Source organism: Crinia signifera, chromosome 2, assembly GCF_055691185.1.
Source record: "Crinia signifera chromosome 2, ASM5569118v1, whole genome shotgun sequence".
Classification (NCBI taxonomy): Eukaryota; Metazoa; Chordata; class Amphibia; order Anura; family Myobatrachidae; genus Crinia; species Crinia signifera.
The window spans coordinates 190,450,543-190,469,652 of record NC_139218.1 but is presented as its reverse complement, the minus strand read 5'-3'; the positions used below and the strand labels follow the sequence as shown (position 1 = coordinate 190,469,652).

The 19,110-nt window shown below is 42.7% G+C and overlaps 1 protein-coding gene across 1 annotated transcript; it reads left to right on the top strand.

Annotated features, from left to right (window-relative positions):
* The first annotated feature begins 4,805 nt into the window (after window positions 1-4,805).
* STX12 (syntaxin 12) lies at window positions 4,806-17,834 on the top strand. The gene is made up of 9 exons (XM_083173428.1): window positions 4,806-5,009; window positions 9,547-9,616; window positions 9,716-9,815; window positions 11,283-11,420; window positions 12,142-12,185; window positions 14,135-14,240; window positions 15,210-15,282; window positions 15,641-15,723; window positions 16,983-17,834. The coding sequence occupies exons 1-9, from the start codon at window positions 4,913-4,915 to the stop codon at window positions 17,073-17,075; spliced, it is 804 nt and encodes a 267-aa protein (XP_083029554.1). The 5' UTR covers window positions 4,806-4,912; the 3' UTR covers window positions 17,076-17,834.
* Window positions 17,835-19,110: the final 1,276 nt, after the last annotated feature.

Genomic DNA, 19,110 nt, shown 5'->3' with positions numbered 1-19,110 from the left:
GTTGAACTACAGATAAGCAGATCATCTGCATACTGTAGCAGGACTGAACCATAGGGGGGGTGCCAGGGGGTTAATATGGCTTGGAGCACGATGCTGCACACAACAGGGGAGTCAATATACTCCTGTGGCAGTCTGCATCATGTTAACTGCTGGCCTCAAAGAAAATGCAAATAACAGTTGTGTCTGGGTGTCCACAGGTATGCTAAAAAATATATTTTTCAAATCGGTTACTGAGAAGTAGGCGGCATCTACAGGGATGGCTGAGATGAGTGAGTTTATATCAGGTACAGTGGGTGCAATGGGAACAATTAATTGGTTTATTGCTCTGAGGTCCTGTTGACCATATCTGAGGATTTACAGTGTCTAATTCTGTGTTTGGGTCAGAACTGTCAGTCATGAGCAAGTGTGGTGATGAAACATTAATTCCTTTTCCTGCTTCTGATGGATTGATTGTGATTTCCAACACAGAGAGAAGATCTCTGCCTAGCAAATTGATTGGGCAGTCAGGTATTACAGTAAATTCATGTTTTCCTATGTCATGGCCCTTTAAGGTCTGTCCCTGCCAGTCAATCTGAAATCTGGGGTTGTCTCTAGGTCTGGGTTGGCTGGGCTGCATGGGGTTACTGACCTGTCGGGGTTTGTTTGAAGGGAACGGACAGTCTCTAGCCCAATGGCTATCCCTTTTACAATTATAGCAGCTTGTCTGCCTGTTGGGTGGGGGTCCCGCAGGAGCCCTCTGAGGTAGTCTGTCTCTAGGAGAACGGAATGATTTATTCTGTCTCCTAGGATTGTTTTGATTTTGGAAGCGTGTGAACGGGGTATGTGGTGGTGTGACAGTGTTTCTTTTAACTTCAAAACAATCTGCTGCTTCCTTTTTATACAAATGTTTTTCAAAATCCTTCACTGTGTCAGAGGTCCAAGTTGAAACAGTCGGCAGCAGATTATTAATGAAAGTAGAAACAAGTAAATTATCATTATGCAGAAGCGGCAGACCTGCTTCCTCGGTCCAGCACTTCTTGAATCTGTTCCAGAAATTTGTAGCCTGTCTCTGTTTACAACTTACAGCTATGGGGAGAGATGAGCGTGCTTTAAACACTTCATTCATATGTGCAGCAAGTTGATCCCACATAGCATCTATGCCTTCTTGTGTGTTAAGTGGGTAACCTACAGCTGTTTGTGTGACTGAGGGTACACTGATAAGTGGAACTTTTTCCCAGTCTCATTTATTGTAATGGTCAATTATATCATTAACAATGAGTCTCATATCTCCTTGGGTAAAACTGCGTCCTTTGCATGCTTTCTTTAAATATATTATACATCCTATTGGTGTTATTATTGGTTTGGGACAATTTTTTTTAATTATCCTATCTATCCCGCTAAATTGTCTACCCAAGGGTTAATAAAATAGTAATTTGTGGGGGAGACACGGGCAACATATTCTTTACATGTCTCTCCTGGTAAAAGCGGGGAATATTCTGTTTCTTTACTCTAATATAATCCCATAATATAACAGTATGTCAGTCAATATGGTCACAATAATATCTGTCACAAGTCAAGTCGCAATTGTACTTAAAATTACTTTAAACAAAATGACATTCAGTAGCCAAATCACTTTGCAAATCTACTTAGGATCACTTTAAACAGCAATAACACTCAGTGGCGTACACTTACCACCCGTTCACTGAGTATCCTTAATACAAAATATACAGCACAATTGTATATAAGACAGACAGAACACTTCAGCGTACGTGCACTTACCACCCGTCCACTGAGTGTCCCAAACAAATACACAGTTGCAACATTAACAGACAAACATGTACATACATATATTTAGGCGATCAGATCGAGGAGGCTTTCTCTGTGAACCCCTGGTTCAATTGCGGTATCCCGGATACCTGTTTCGTAATCTCAAGTCCCGGACTTGAATTACCTTTACGTGGACCCCAGGTCCTTTTTTATGACGTGGACCCCTGGTCCTTGTATCCCTGATACATTTATGGCGTCATAAATTTCCTTACATACAATTACGTAATATTAAGTCCCGGACTTAAATATTACCTTGTCACGTGTTCCCGGAACACGGAGTGAGTTCAGATTCTCAAATTCAGCAGGTGGCCGCAATCCCGTGGAGGGGACGGCCGGCTGAATCCCGGACGAGCCCCCAAATTGTAAGAATAAATGTGTAGCCCCTCGACCTGGTGGCCCCTTAGGTACCAGTGAGAATGTGATTTAACCCTACACACCAAACACACGGTGGCGAGTCAAGAAACATTCTGGTTTATTAAGAGTTTAACAGTAGGTTAAAAGACATGATACATGGGTGTGGACAAATGTATGGTACTTTGTTATTGGCTGTTTAACAGTTGCTGGGCAGATTAAACAGGAGACATACAAGATATTATACACAAGAGAATGGGTGAGAGAGGGGGGTTTTCATTATAAGGGAGTTTATGCAGGTGCACGCTGCATACGAAACCACAAAAGGGGGAGTAGTAGAAACTTAGATAAGACACGCTTAGGCTTACAGTATGACCTTGTAATGTAGCCATAGAAAAACCATAATGAGAACAGTTCTACGTGCAAATTCTTATATGCTACATGGGTTCAAAATTTTAACCCTTCAGGTATCGTGCTAGAACATATATGTTATGTGTTGTGTTATCAATGTATGCGGGTGTGCCGGGGTTTCCCAATAATTACATAGAAACCGTATGTGGTTTACAGTAATATACAACTAAGCTAAACTCAGTGCCACTAGCAGCAATATTGAGAAACCAGGTTGGTCACACTGCTGCTTCCATCAACCCAGGGGCTCATCAGTGGCGTAACTAGAAATGTAGCTCCCCCCTGCCCAAAAAAATTCTGCCCCCACGATAAATGCCAGGCATATTTATTCTGCTGTATATAACTATTAGCTCTGTTGTGTTGGAAGGAACTCTCATCCTCCCCTGACCGGTGTCCCGATAACAGGAATGGCCGCACGGGTCCTATTCGATGTGCGGGCCTCATACAGCCAACGCCAGCCCCCCATCCTTACCTGCACTGCGTGGTTCAGGAACGTGCTGGCACCTGCCGCCAGCTTCTTCATTTTGAAGTCCATGTTGGCGGTGTCACAGGCAGGTGATGGTGACTGCACGGCAATGTAAAGGGGAGACTCAGATTCTAACTGGCAGGACCCCAGGCAGTGTGTTTATACCATAGCTGCCTACCCTCCTGCATTCTGCAGGAGACTCCCTGAAATAGCAGCAATCTCCCTCTCTCCCTCATTAGTCTAGCAATCTCCCTCATTTCACCTAGCCCACATTACACTGTTACATTTTTTGGTAAAAAAGGAATGAGAGATAGATACATTTACATTGAATCATCAGCACCATTTACCAAGTATAGTAGCTCTTACTAACTGCTCTGGGGTCATCTACATTTGGATATACGTGATTTTAAAAGATTCCTCTCAGATGTAGCAGTACACACCCACGTTCACAGTCTCTTTTCACAATCTCTCCATATATGGAACTAGACACGCCCATTAGATGGAGCATGACACGCCTCCTCAATGTGGCGCTGTACAAAATTCTACTACCAACTATAATCTCCCTGAAACTAGTCTTCAAAAGCAGGCAAGTATGGTTTATACTGACATGAGGGTGCAGGGCGGGGAGCTTGCCGCTTGTTTGTGTGGTCTGATCCGGCTGTTGACAGTGTAGACTGAGCTTCCTACCTGCAGCTGAGCGGTGATCGGCGGGTGACTGCTCTCCACCGGGCGCACACGCCCCTGTGATCCCCCGCTCCCTGTGTGGGGAATTTATGGCGGGTGGCAGCGCTGAAGAAGGACTGGCAACCCCTAGCAGGGCACAGATAACTGCATGCAGAGCACGAGCCCAAAGGACATGTCACCAGCAGACACTGGTAGCTGAGGGGAGCAGCTCTTTTCCCCTACCAACAAAATTACCAACCGCAGAGGATAAATCAGCCCTGAAGCCAGGATGTGCAGCGCCTCTGCCATAGAAGGAACCATGGAAAATACCTCCAGTCTCACTGAGGGGCAGATGCACTAAGCTTCAAAAGTGATACAATGGAGAGTGATAAACAGCCAGCCAATCAGCTCCTGCCTGACATTTTTCAAACACAGCCTGTGACATGGACAGGAGCTGATTGGCTGTCAGTTTATCACTCTCCATTTTATCACTTTTGAAGCTTAGTGCATCTGGCCCTGAGGCAGCCTGTGAGACAGCCCGCAGCCCTGGGCTGTCACACAGGCAGCCTCAGTGAGACTGGAGAACCGTGACCCTGCGCCCCGGAAGTGCCTGCTCCCCCCCGCCACTGCTGGGGCTGCGGAGCGGTAGCTACGCCTCATTCATCTGTGTCCCAGTATGGGATGCCATGATGATGCATTCCTCCCAACACATTACCCTCTCCAGGAGAAATAGAATGCTCTATTTCTGGATTGTCCTGTTAATTTAGGATTATCATCACCTGTATTAAAAAAAAAATTCTTATTGTTTAACCGTTTTAAAACAGATGATGGCAATACTAAATTAAGTCCAGGAATTGTGTCCCCCCGAGAATGGGTCATGTTGGGAGACGTCGTGCATGACGCCATCACAGTGTATCCCGTTACTCATCAGTCTTACACACTGTGTACTCATGTAACTTATATTACCCTGACAGTGACAGCAACGAGTAACCGGGTGGGGTGACAGCTGATCCGTGGCCACGCCCCATCGCCGGCCTCAACCAGTCACAGCACGCATCCTGCTAAAGAAGCATCTGAGCATGCGCAGTTGTGCAGAATGACGTCACCCCCGCCCTTGTGCTGTCGCCGTGCGGCTGCGCAGTGTATGTGTGCTGTGGCCGGGTAGTGCTAGCAGACGCAGACGGTGCCGATCCCAGCCCAGGCCAAACACAGAGCATCATGTCCAGCCACTGGCAGCACAGCGGGGGATCGGTGCGACAATTCAGCACCATCATACAGACATGCAGCGGAAACATCCAGAGGATCACGAACAACAGTAAGCATTTCTCCGGCGGGTGTAATGAGTGTATCAGTGTGAGGGTGACGTCTGTGCGCCGTCATCTACCCGAGCCGGTCTCTCATCTTGTCTGACTGCATCCACTGTGCCCAGCCCAGTGTGGTGACATCTGACATGCACCTCCAGCTCACCCTGACAGCTGTGTGTGTGTGTGTGTGTGTGTGTGTGTGTGTGTGGTGGTCTTACCCACCCCTGCTACCCCCCCCCCCCCCCGCGCCCACACACACAGTAGCCTAACCCTCCCCGCTATTGCTGCCCCCCCTGATTCCCAGCAGACTTACGCTAACCCTCTCCTTCGGGATGGGCACACGCTTCGATTTTGAAAGGTATTGAGTTTCACTTATAGAAGCAAAAACAAATCGAATGCTTTTGATCCGCATTCGATTTGATGCGCGCTCCCCTTTTCTCTATATTGAAAAAAAAAATAAACTGTAGGCAACGAAGTATTGAAATTGATCCAGTAAATCGAATGTGCACACTATGCCTTGAATGCACATCAATATCGAAATCGATAGCAAAAGTGCGGATCGAATGGATAGCAAAGGGTGTGGAATTGGGGAAATCGAATTCAAAGTAAATTGATGCGTGTATACACATGCTAAGTGCTTAACCTCTAATCACCCTCCCTGCAGTCTAACCCTAAAGCTGTGTACACACGGGGGCGATACGGGCTGGAAATATGGTCACAGGCAACCATATTGCCAGTGATGGGAGTGTGCCCCGGCAACTAGCTGATTACCTCTGCGGCACCATCTCTGGTCGCTGATGAAAAGGAGAAACTGAGCAATATATTGCTCAGCCATATATTGCTCAGCAATATATCTCCCACGTGTGTACGGGGCTTTAGCCCCTCAGTAGGGCCTAAACAAACTTACCTTCCCTGGCTGGCCGCTACAGCTCACCGCATACTTACCGTTAGACATATGATGGTTGTCGGGATTGCGATGTCGGCATCCTGATCCATTCGATGTTCCAGTGCCGGTTTTCTGACAGTATTCGGGATGCTGACTGTATCCCATGTATATGTGTGCAAAGTTCTGGGTCAGGTCATATATGCTTCTCATTAAGGTCTTCATAAATTATTCCATGTGTTCAATCGATACATCAATATATGTATCTCTCTCTGGGGCATATTTCTTCTTTATTTGCAGTCTCCTCTCAATAATAAGGATTTCTTATAGCTGCAACTTGCAGCAATAATTAATCCTTTTTTTATTATTATCTCAATGTATTATCACTGAGAGGAGCCTGTCCCTGCAACTAGTGGAATTACCTGCATCCTCAGTCACTTCCGGCAGCATGTGTGCGAGTGCCAGAAGGTGAAAGGTCTTTCAGGAGATATCCCACAAAATATTGTTTGCTAAAGACACAAGATGTTTCTGTATCCCTACTGTCTGGGAAATTCTACATGATTTTTTTCAGCATCATTACATTTTAGTCACACTCAGTGCTATTTTTTCAGCAGGAACCAGCAGGAACTCAGTTCCTGAACCTCTAATTAAATATGAAATCATCAGGAACTAAAAATGTACTTTCCATAAGATAAGTTTTATTTTAAAGTCACCTGTGAGTGCCTTTGTTTCTAAATACAATATATACATCTATCTCTCCCTCCCTCTCTTTATTATATATATTATTTTTTATTTAATTGATCCACCCCCAGACCTGGAGTTCCTGGACCTATTTTTCCAGAAAAATAGTACTGGTCACACTAGATGTTTTTTGGGTACTTCTGTATTAGCAAGGCGCCGGTTACACAGTTAGCGTAGCCGCGCTGTCAGCATCAGCGTAGTGTTTGCGCGTCAGAAGTAGCAGTGTCCCCACAGCCAGAGAGTCAGCTTGCCTGTCAGTGACTGCGTCTCTCTCAGAATCAGCATAGTGTTAGCGCTGCCAGCGTAGATAGCGTACTCAGTCAGAAATAGCGTAGTGTTCCCGCGGCCAGAGAGTCAGCGTCCCTGTCATTATTGTAATTTGTTAATTTGATACCTTCTTTATTAAGTAAAATCCAGTTACCAGTTAACACATGTCATCAGATGTATGATATGGCAGGTGTGAATGTGTTCCTTAAACACCCCCACTATCTACGCCAGCCCGAAGCGTGGCGAGCGCACGTGTTACGCATCCTCCCAACTTGTTCATACTCCCACTATCCACATCGGCGTGGAGTTGATTTTATAAAGTGTGGTGAGCGCAGGTGGATTACTTCACATGTATTCCACATTCCCTCGCGGGGCTTGCTGCGCTTGCCATGTTTCGGGCTCAGTGGCTTGCTGCGCTCGCCACACTTTATACAGTCAACTCCACGCTGACATAGATAGTGGGGGTATGAACAAGTCGGGAGGACGCGTAACGGGGGGCTCACTGGGCTTGCCATGCTTCGGGCTGGTGTGGATAGTGGGGTTTTGAAAAGGAGGCATTTGTCAGTACGTAACATGGAGCACTGGCAAATGCCTCCTTTATTGTGCATAAGACGCACTTGCGGACACGGCCAGTGTTGCCGTACCCTGCTGCAATAATTACTAAGATGCAGGAGCATCTGAGACGCACCTGCGTCTCAGACAGCCGGAGCGCCTCTCCACCAGCGCCCGCACGATCCCCTCTCCGCCGGCGTCCACCAGCGCAGGGTATCTGGCGGTTATCGGCGCTGTGTGAGAGGCGCTCACTAGGCTTGCCATGGACACCAGGGACAGAGCTGGGCTGCCTCCGAGTCCCTACGCTAACTACGCTAGGCAGCCGCTGGCCTGCCGTGGGGTCACTACAGTAACTATGCTAGGCAGCTGTTGGGCTACGCTGAAAACGTAGCGTAGTCGGGTACCGTATTTTGTTATTTATATTTTTTTCAGTACAATTATATTATACAGCAGTAAAGTAGTACAGTTATTGCTGTTTTGTGATCTAATTGGAATTATAGAATGAGTACCATCATGACTACTTTAAGATGATTAATTAGGAGCCTTGTGACTACCAATATTCTAAAGTTAGGAATCATGTGCCTTTAATTGAGTAGATTCCGGTGAATAAAGTAGTGGTTTGTGTAGTCATTCAGCTGGTTTCCAGCATATGACAAACAATGCTTTCTTTGTGTAGGAAAACTTCTGTCCTACAAAGGACTCTGGGTTGGGAATTATTATTATTTTTTTAATACTGATAACTGCTTGAAATCAGATAACCTTGTTATAGGTTTTGTGTCCTTCTGAGAGCAGCCTCAGTTTTTTTTAACATCAAGGTGAGACATATTTTAGCTCCAAATCAGACATTGTATTCGGCGCTTCTATGCAACCTCATACACCAACCCAAAGGCTTCATCTGGTTTGCCATGTGGGTATTTGTAATCATCAGTTGAAGCTACAAAATGGGTACGGTTCACAGACTCCAGGAATGTTTTTAAACTAGACATGCTAATGTGCAAACCTCTCCAAGTCAACAGGGATTTTTGCTTAGTAGCAACTTACTTAAGAACAATCTAGTGTTCGCTCAGTGAGGAGGACTTATTGTAATTTTGTAATTTTGAAAGGCAAAATCTTATGTAGCCCATACACTTATGAGATATTCTTTACAATCATTTGATTTATCTGTTAGATAAATTGAACGATTGTATGTATTTTTCAAATCCTGCTGCTGACTACCGCCGCATGCCAGACCTCTTGCCTATCGCTCTGCTACACCACCGCCAGCCCTCTTCCAGCATGTGGCATGCAACATTGGGTGGTGGAAACAAGCACATGGGCACCATAAGATGCGATGGGACATCACATCCGATCGCACAAGTGTATAAGCATCATTAGATTTATCACTACAATAGCTGTAGCGGTACATCAAGGCTAAAACTTTGTCCTCCAAACTGTAAATAGGCTATCCTCACTGATCAGCACCCTGCACCTCGAGTGAGCACTACAATATGTGTGATCATCAAGGTACAATAATGAATGTGGCTTGGTGGGAAGTAACAGAGGCGGTGTCATTTCCAGCAGGATGCAGTGTGAACACATTTAGACAATGAAACAGCCACAATGAATGTAGCTGCTACTTAAGTTATCTCGCCAATATTGGGAAGAAAACATATTCCCCAGTGTGAATTCCAGTATTCAGCTTTTTATGTCTTTCTTTCACATATGCAATCCAATGCCAGCAATCATTGTGAATAAAATGTAAATATATATGGGGGTAATTCCATTCCAAGTTCAAATATATATATATATATATTTCTTTTAAAATAAATATCAGGCATAAATACGATCAGAAGCTTTATAAAACAACGTTTCACAAATAAACCCCATTTCCTACTAGCATATAATGTCATGATAGCATATTAGCAGTTGTGGTATAAATATGTTGTTGTGTTCAATGGGATGGCAGCTGTTGGGATTCCGGCACTGTTGTTTTGGCCCTGGTTGTTATTCCGGCACTCGGATTTGGGCTGCCGGCATCCCTATTGCTATCACGCTGCCTCATCCTGTACAGATAAATGTTCTTGTAAAATTCCCTAAATCCAGTCTGTTTTCTTAACTCCCTTTAGCTGCTCAAATCCGGACATTATTAAATCAACTTGGAACCAATAAAGATTCTAGTAAACTTCAACAGAACCTGTAAGTACTTGTAAAATGGTGATTTATACATGGATTTTTTTTTACTTTTAATTCCTAGCCTTATTGTTTTCATTCTAATTTTATTATAATACAATGCAGGCAACAGATTCAGCATTCCACAAATGTTCTGGCAAAGGAAACTAATACATACTTGAAAGACCTTGCTTCTGTTTCTGCTCCATCGTCTCCCACTGAGCAGGTAAAGTGGCTCACAAGATACCTGTTATAGACAAACCACTTCTACAATGAGAAGTCCCCCGGAGAAGTGATATTGCAACGTGATATCCTTCGAGTTCTGCATATATGGCTCTTTACCTTAACGCATTATTCATAATCTTAATAAGTTAAAACAGTACATTTAGTAAAAGATAGACATATTTGTATGTAACGTTTCAGAAGCCATTTTAAACAGCTGTTATAAGCTATAACAGGCATCTAAGACAATAAAAGAAGCAGCACTTGGGGTGAAAGCTCTGAGGGGATGCCTTTTGTGGCCCTTTGACTAATACCCTATTCACAATGCAAAGCCTGGTCGGGACCACATTCCCGGGTCCAACCCAGGTCTGGTGCTTTCACATTGAACCTGGGTTTAACATTACTTCTAACTAGTCGAATTCCCAGGGTGGTTGACCCGGGTTATAAGCTGTGGAGCTTTTACACTGCACCTCGACCAGGGGTCCATGCGTCACCAACCCGGCAATAGCTCAGGTCCGAGGTGCGATGTGAAAGGAGATTAAGGCTAGGTACACTCTTGGCCGATGTATCAGCCACTCAATCTAATAATTTGTAGGGTTTATACCAGGGTTGCCTACCTGACCCTCTCCTTCAGGGACACAATGCTCTGTTCCTGGACTTTCCTGGTAATGTATGATTGCCATCACCTGTGGTGAAACACCTTCTTATCAATTACCTAGTTCCCCACAGGTGATGGCAATCATACATTACAAGGGAAGTCCAGAAGCAGAGTATTTTCTCCCTGAGGGCCATATGTACTAAGCTTCAAAAGTGATAAAATGGAGAGTAATAAACCTGCCATGTCACAGACTGTGTTTGAAAAATGTCAGGCAGGAGCTGATTGGTTGGTCTCTATTTTATCACTTTTGAAGCTTATTACATCTGCCCCCTGATGGAGAGGGTCAGGTAGGCAACCCTGGATTATGCACAAGTGTCTATGCACATGTGCAGCTGTCCATTCGCAGTCTAGGGGGCGAGGACCTACTCATTCGATGGTTGCCGACCATCGAATTATGTGGAATGAGCACACAAAACTGAGACACTCTCAGTTGTCTTAGCTTTGCATGCGCCCTGTATGAGGACAGGGTGGGCAGCTGACGTCCGGTGATGCCAGCTGCCCAGCCCCGGCTGCCGCATCACTGCCTCATTACCATTGGAACACCCATGAAAAGCTGGGCGTTCACATGGCCACGTCCCTCTGCTGCTGACCCACGCCCACACAGGTGGGTGCGAATTGGATGGTGAACATGTAGTTCACCATGCTCATTCACACTGAGTGCATGCGCATTAGGCAAACGTCCCCCAGTGCGAATGCTTGGGGGAGCAAAGGGAACTGAATAATGTCCATACTGTATGTGTGGTGCGTGTGTGCACGTATATATCTTTTAAACAATTTGTTGTACTGATTTCTATTTTGTGTTCTGTCTACCAGCGTCAGCAGAAGCTACAGAAAGATCGTCTTATGAATGATTTCTCTGCTGCACTGAACCATTTCCAAGCTGTTCAGAGACAAGTGTCTGAGAAGGAGAAAGAGACTGTTGCTCGTGCAAGAGCTGGTTCCCGTGTATCCGTAAGTGCGATCCAAGCTTTGTACTACATTGACCCTATTTGGTGCACTGGGAAAACAGGAACTGTTTTTGGTTGGGGCCTGAACATAAGTGAGTGGATACACACTATGTAGTATATTGTCTCTTTTGCTGATGAACAATTTATTGCATAGGATAATATATGTGTGTGTGTGTGTGTGTAAACAGAAATGGAGAGGGAGCGCACCATGAGCATAAAATTCAATACTTTACTTGAAAGTGAAATAAAGCTCACATACATGAAAGTAAACAGTAATCTGCTTGCCAGAATAAACCCCCGCACCACGCCAACAGCTTCAGACCGGGACCAGCCGTAAACCGTCTGTGGACATCAGGTGGGTCAGGAACAGAGTTGCACAGCGTCGTCAATTAGGCCACGCCCAACGCGTTTCGTCATAGGTAGACTTCGTCAGGGGGTGGAAGTACTGCCACGGTGTCTGCCTGGCGGTGTGCAAGCATGACCGTCCATGCAGGAGGAGGGATTCTCCGTATCTGCTGGCAGGAAATGCTGGTGTGACATGGAGCGAGGGGGAGTTTCTCTCCCCCCTCACACCAGAAAATGCAGGTACTAGGCTGGTGTGAAAGGAGTGTCCTGGGAAAGTCCCTGCAATGTCTGGTGTGGAAGGGATATAACGGTGTGTTTTACTTGTGGAACTTAAAGATTTTTTCAAAGTCCATGTACAAACAATTTTTTCCTCTTTTTAGGGCGATGAAAGGCAGAAGGAAGAACAGCTTGTATCATTTGACAAGTAAGTGCAACGCAGCATCAAGGAGATCGATATATTCATGAGACCACTTGAAAGTAATTATTCTATAAATATGGTATGCAGCTCCCAAGTGTAAAATTTACTATAAAATACAATGAAAAATAGAGATCCAAATCTCAGAGAGCGCAATAAAGTTAATAAATTTAATAGCAAATTTAAAATAATTAACATAAGGGAATTTCCTATATACAAATATTATAACAATGAAAGATATTTCACATAAAACCCTGAGCACAATATTCAACCACCATTTAGGGTGGTGTCTTTGAAACAGAGCATATAGTAATTCGGAACAAATGAAGGTCTGATGACGCTGAACTTGTGTGTCCCACGGAATGTGTTTCTCGTGCTATGGAGAAATGAAAAATAAATAAATAAAACAATGTTAGGGTATAAAGATAAAAAGGGTGTTTTCAGGGAAAAGCACTCTGGGAATACTCATACCAAAACTCACTAAGTAGTGGTGTTATACAGGTGTATAACGGTATCTTTATGTGTCCACCCGTGCAGAGTGCTTTTCCCTGAAAACACCCTTTTTTTTTTTTTTTTTCTTTATACCCTAACACTTTTTTATTTATTTATTTTTCATTTCTTCATATCTCGAGAAACACATTCCTTGGGACACACAAGTACAGCGTCATCAGACCTTCATTTGTTCCGAAGTATCTGCTAGAGAGGATTACTCAGTGGTCCTCCATTTGGGTTTGTGGCTGTAAGGACTGATAGCGCCTTGGGACTTTTGAACACTTTGTTTAGAACATATAGTAATACTTATGTAATATCTTAAATGATCAGTGCATGTCTCTATTCTGTGGCACCCATTAACACTTTGTCGATTCATGCCAATGGGGTGTTTTTTACTGAAAGACAAACTGCTGTTTAGAAAAAACCTTGACAAGATCTTCTTTAATATTGTGAAGGTGCCCATACACGGTGCGATGCGGGCATCGCACAGTACAAAAAATTATGTGCTGGACATACGTTTTGTACTTCCTTCTGATCGCATCGCATGCGATGCAGCCCATAACGGTTGCAATAATCGCACCATGTATGGGCACCTTTTAGTCCATTAGTCCTACTTTTGAAATAATAGTTTTCCCAGAAACCTCTGTGTTCTAGGCTTGAGTTATTTAGAAAAATAGGTTTCTGAAATTGGAATCTGGTGAGCCGATAAATGCCTATATTATCTTAGCAATTTAGTATCAATGGTACTTGTGTAATATTGATTATTTGATTATATGCCTTAACTTAAGGCATACAATCAGATGCGACGCGATTTTCGGCAAAATCGCATCGCCACCAAATCGAATGCGATGCGATTGACGTGATTTTCCATAGGATTCAATGTTAAAATGGTCCTGTTCATTTCCCCACTATCCAAGTGGGCATAGAGTTGATTTTATATAGCGTGGCGAGCCCCTCAAGGGGATGCGGATTACTTAAAATGTATTCCGTGTCCCCTCGCGCTGCGCTCGCCACGCTTAGGGCTCGGTGGCTCGCTGCGCTCGCCACGCTTAATAAAATCAACTCTATGCCCACTTGGATAGTGGGGAAATGAACAGGACCATTTTAACATTGAATCCTATGGAAAATCGCGTCCATCGCATGCGATTTGGTTGCATGCGATGCGATTTTTACGACCCGATTTCAAAATCGGGTGCCCAGTTATTACACAAGTACCGTATCAATTTCTTGTATGTAACACTTTACTATTGTGTATTTAAACATTTATTAGCATTGACCAGTTTATATCTGAGGTTGTACACTACCTTAGAAGTACAACCAAATTGTGCATATGCCATCCCAAAGGAGTGGTTTTGTAAGTGGCCTTATACATATTTGTCCACACTAATATTGCACCATTCCTTTTTTAGAATTTGGTACACATGCACTCTTCATAGTCTCCGTTTTTACTTTTTCTCCCTATATAGTAATGAAGACTGGAACCAGATGCAGAATCAGGAGGAAGATCTTGGAATTACAGAAGAAGATCTAGAACTTATAAAAGAGAGAGAAAGTACTATTAAGAAGTTAGAGGTGGGCCTTAGTTCTGACCTATGTATATAGTAACTTGAGATTTTATCATGTTCCTCTCATACATGCGCAATGAATGCCAGGGCCTCTCCAACCTGGCTTCCACTGTATAGGAGAGAGGACAGACCTAGCACTGCAGAAGGGTAACCGTATGGGGTAAAAGGGGATTGCTGTTGAGTGTTGGACAGGAAGGAGCTTTTGCATGAGTGGGGGGTGGGGGTGGAACTATGATATGAGCAGCAGTCAGAACCGAAGGCAAGTCTGGACAGTAGGGAAACCTGGGGTACAGTGGACAGGGGCAGACTGAGGTGAGCCAGCATATGACTTGTCCCTCTACTAGTCTTAAACTGGATACATACTATATGATATGCGGCTATCTATCTATACATTGTGTCTGTGACAATTTTAGTCAGATTTGACTGCATGTTAGTACGTCAGGGAGGATTGGTAACGATAAAGTGGGTACAAGTTAAATGTATATAATATAATTGACTATATCGTTATCGTGCGCATCGTTGTAACAGCTATAGAAGCTAGAAGGGATTCAGTATGAAATCCCGACGCCGGAATCCCGACCGCCGAAATCCTGACAAGGGAGGGGAACGTGGATTGCCCCCCCCTTGCGGGCTCGATGCGCTCGCCACGCAGCGGGCCCGGTGGCTCGCTATGCTCGGCACGCTAATTTATTCTCCCTCCAGGGGTGTTGTGGACACCCAACGGAGGAAGAAAGTGTTGGGATTTCGGCGGTCGGGATTCTGAACGCCGGGATCCCGTCCGCAGGGATTTAAACTGCATCCCGCTAGAAGGATCTATGAGATTATTGTAAAAGATAAGATCACTGTCATTTTTAATGTGTGATTGTAAAAACAGAACCCAAGTGATTATAATTGGTCTGTATATATTATAAAACTTCTTTACTTTCCGAACAAGAACATAAACAATATACTCAATTTATTTGTTTTCTTGTTACAGGCAGACATTCTTGATGTGAATCAGATTTTTAAAGACTTGGCAGTAATGATTCATGACCAAGGCGAGATGATAGGTAAACCTGTTTTCTTACTACTATGTTTGTGTTACATTTATGCTTTTATGTAATAAAAAATCCCCAAACAGTAATGTAACCAAGAAATCTAAAAAAAAAAAAAAAAAATAGCATTTATGTGCTAATAATCCAGTAGAAAGTACTGTCCAAATTTTTACATGAACAGAATTGCGTTGTTTTTTTTTGTCTCAGTTTGATGCAAGCTGGCAATATTTTTATTATACAATATACAGTTCTACAGTCAAACCCATGATGTCTACATTATAAGAAGGTGCTAACTGTTATGCCAAAATAGGTTTAGTACGACCAAAGCTAATGTGTAAACTATTTTGAAATGTTAGTCCTCCATCTTTTACAGATAGTATAGAAGCCAATGTTGAAAGTGCAGAAGTTCATGTGGAGAGAGGGACTGAGCAGTTACAGAGGGCATCATATTACCAGGTAAGGCTTCCTTCTTTCATCCATAATTAAGACACTAAGGGCCAGATGTATCCTGCTTCAAAAAGTGATAAAATGGAGACTGATCAACAGCCAGCCAATCGGCTCCTTCCTGTCATTTTTATAACCCAGCCTTTACATGGCAGTTGGGACCTGATTGGCTGCAGTTTATCACTCTTTGAAGCTTGATACATGTGGTCCTAAGGGCTTGATTTATGTTCTTAAGTAAAGCAAAAAGCAAGCAACTAGGCAAAGCTACTTTAGATTGCAATGCAGGTGGGGCAGATGTAACGTGCTGAGTACACAGAGACTTTTCTGCCAATCTGTCAGGTGGGAGCAAAATTTTGGCAATGTATAGGAGCGTATAAGAATCAAACATTCCCTCCCAAATGCTCGAAAATTTATAAAATGATTGGTTAAAGCCTTTTGATTTTACAAATGTAACCAATTTGTCTGAATGACTTTTGTCTATTTTTCAGCATTTGAAAGCAAATGGTTACTTGTCATTTGCTCCCATACATTACCTAATTTTGTTCCCACCAAAGAGATTGTAAAAATACTGTAAATTCAGATTTGTGTGAAATGTGTTCAAACTGAAAACTAAATTGCAGTGTAAAAATCCTCACCGACAGGCCGTTCGCCTCCTCTGCTGAGAGTGGCTGTCCGCTCTCCCCCCCCCCCTCCCCTATTATGGTAATTTCTGACCGGATCAACCAATCCTTTTAAAACTTACTGTGTGTGGACTTGATGATGATCCAAGGTAGGTGTCTGAAGGTTGTTAAAAAAAAAAAAAAAAAAAAAAAAAACCAACTATTCGATTTTGGGATTTACGAATAAGGGATACTCAACCTGGATTGTATATGAAGTGGATAGAATAAAGTAATAATGGGTATGAATCAGAAGGTCGATAGTCAAAAGATCGACATAGGTTTTTATTTTTTTTTCCAGTTTTTTTGACCCCAGTGTCGACATGGCACCGTAACGTAGCACAGTGTCACCTCTCGTAACTTGCTGCGCTCACCTTGCTTCGGGCACTATTTTATTCTCCCACCATGCCCTAGTGGATGATATTTGTCACACTTCCCCTTGTCAACCTAGTGACTGTATCCTGTCATCCATTTTTATGATAGTTTGTTTGTTATGTTATGTTGGTTAGTTTCACAATATTTGATATATTGTGCTTGATTCAGAGTTGATCGCAAAATCTTTTCAAATTGGCCAAACCATGTTGCACTCTCAATCTGTTTTCTTTCCCCTTTTAGAAAAAGTCACGGAAGAAGATTTGTATCTTAATCCTTGTCCTCGCTATTGTAGCGGTATTCCTGGGTATAATTATATGGTTGCTATCGAAATGATCCATATTCTCAACAAGCCATCCTGCTGGAGGGTCCTGGTTCCTTCCTCAACATGTCTCCCACCTTTTTGTAAATATTGAGTTCCTGCTGTGCAAAAGTTTCCACCAACAGTAAATGTGAAAGTATTCTGAAATGACAGAAAAGGGATGTAAGCAAGAATCTGCATCCAAAATCTACAGCTGTGGTCTAGCAGAAAGAATACATTCTAGTTATTTATCTATGCAGCTGAACTAATAATGGTATAATAGAGACTTCAGGATAATCAATATTAAAGTTTTACTTTCACCTATCACATTAAAAGATCTTAGCTTTTGACACATTACACTGGTTACGCCAGTTCATCTGCTTGGTGCTGTAGACCAGGCTTGCAGCAAATTCGCACTTAATAACCAAGAATAACTTCACAAATCATCCCCTGGCGTTTACTTTTTGTATCTGCAGCCCTAAAAAAAAAAAAAAAAATACCAACACACTCCTTGCCTGTATATAAACGGCAGTGCACATTTTTTTTCTTTTGTAAAAATTAATAAGTTCACATGTTAGGAAAATAACAATCACATAATATTTTCTACTAACTGGACAATAGTGATGAATTATTCTGAAGATGCGTGTGCCATGTGTATACGTATAATGTGCTGTTCTTGTATATATATTTTTTTCTCCTTTATTCTTTCAACTTTTTGATGTTGATGGGCCATTGAGAGGTGTAGTAATATGTCAAGTGTTCAAATATGAAATGATTAAAAAGAAAATAATTTATCTGGTGTCTCTTCTTTTTTGATCAGCTGACCCAATTGCAAGCTTAATGTAGATCTTTGACCTTAAGATGCTGCAGAAAGTTAAATTTAATTATGAATATTATAGAATATATACATACATAAGTGCAGCAGTACAAAAGTAATTACAAGTAACCGAGGGGCACATCTAGCAGTAAGGATGTTGAATTGTTTTAACCCTTTGAGTGCCAAGTGAATTTGTCAAAATAGGTGTGAAAATTGCCAAGCAAACATTTTTTATTCATCATAATGACCTGTACTGTTTACCTTTTATATAGCAAATATCTTTTTTACACATTTTTTTTTTATTTGAATGTATATAACAAATGTGAGCGACGCTGGCATTTTTAGCAGCCATTTTGGAAATCTCTCAGACATTGGCACTGAAAGGGTTAATTACTAATTTTTATGTATTTTGTGTCTCACATTTAAGTGCCATCGTCAGGAAAACAGCAACATCTGGAAACTAGACAGCATTTTAAGCATTTTCTCTCCAATTTTCGTAAAGTTTAAATACCAGGGTTCATAATGTTTTAAAGACTAGAAAGTGAAAGTGGAGGTTATTGCCTTGTTCTGTTTGGGGTTTTTTGGTGGTGAAGTTACACCCAATTGAACATCATTATAATATAAGCTACTTCCTGAATTTAGCAAGGTTTTCAATGTCTGATGCACAGTACACTGTACTCTATCAGCTGCCCAGGCCACATCTCCATCCTACTCACCAAGGAGGGATGGCACCACCACCTTCATCTGTTTGCAAGCAGATTGTTATGTGGAGTTTGAATTTATTTATTATTTATTAACCGTTTCTTATATAGCGCACAGATTCCGCAGCCCTTTACAGAGTATAGTTGAACATTCACATCAGTCCCTGCACCAATGGAGCTTACAATCTATATTCCCTACCACACATATACATGCACACAGACAGTCTAGGGTTAATTTACGCAAGTACGGGGGGAATATAAAAACTCCGCACAGTTAGGGCCATGGTGGGAATCGAACCCATGACCTCAGTGCTGTGAGGCAGTAATGAATATATAGTTTACAAATAAACTATCAATGCAATTGCAGGCAAAGTGTGTGGGTTGTACTTGCAATGGTGAAACTGACACCACTGCTCTCACCACATACACCGCACATCCCCTAAGAATTTATGCAAAGAAATGGATGCACATACAATATTATTACAAAAGAGCCGTCTTTGTAAAGCCCAAACACAGATATTTAGGAAGCATTAGGAGCCCATGCTGCATTTT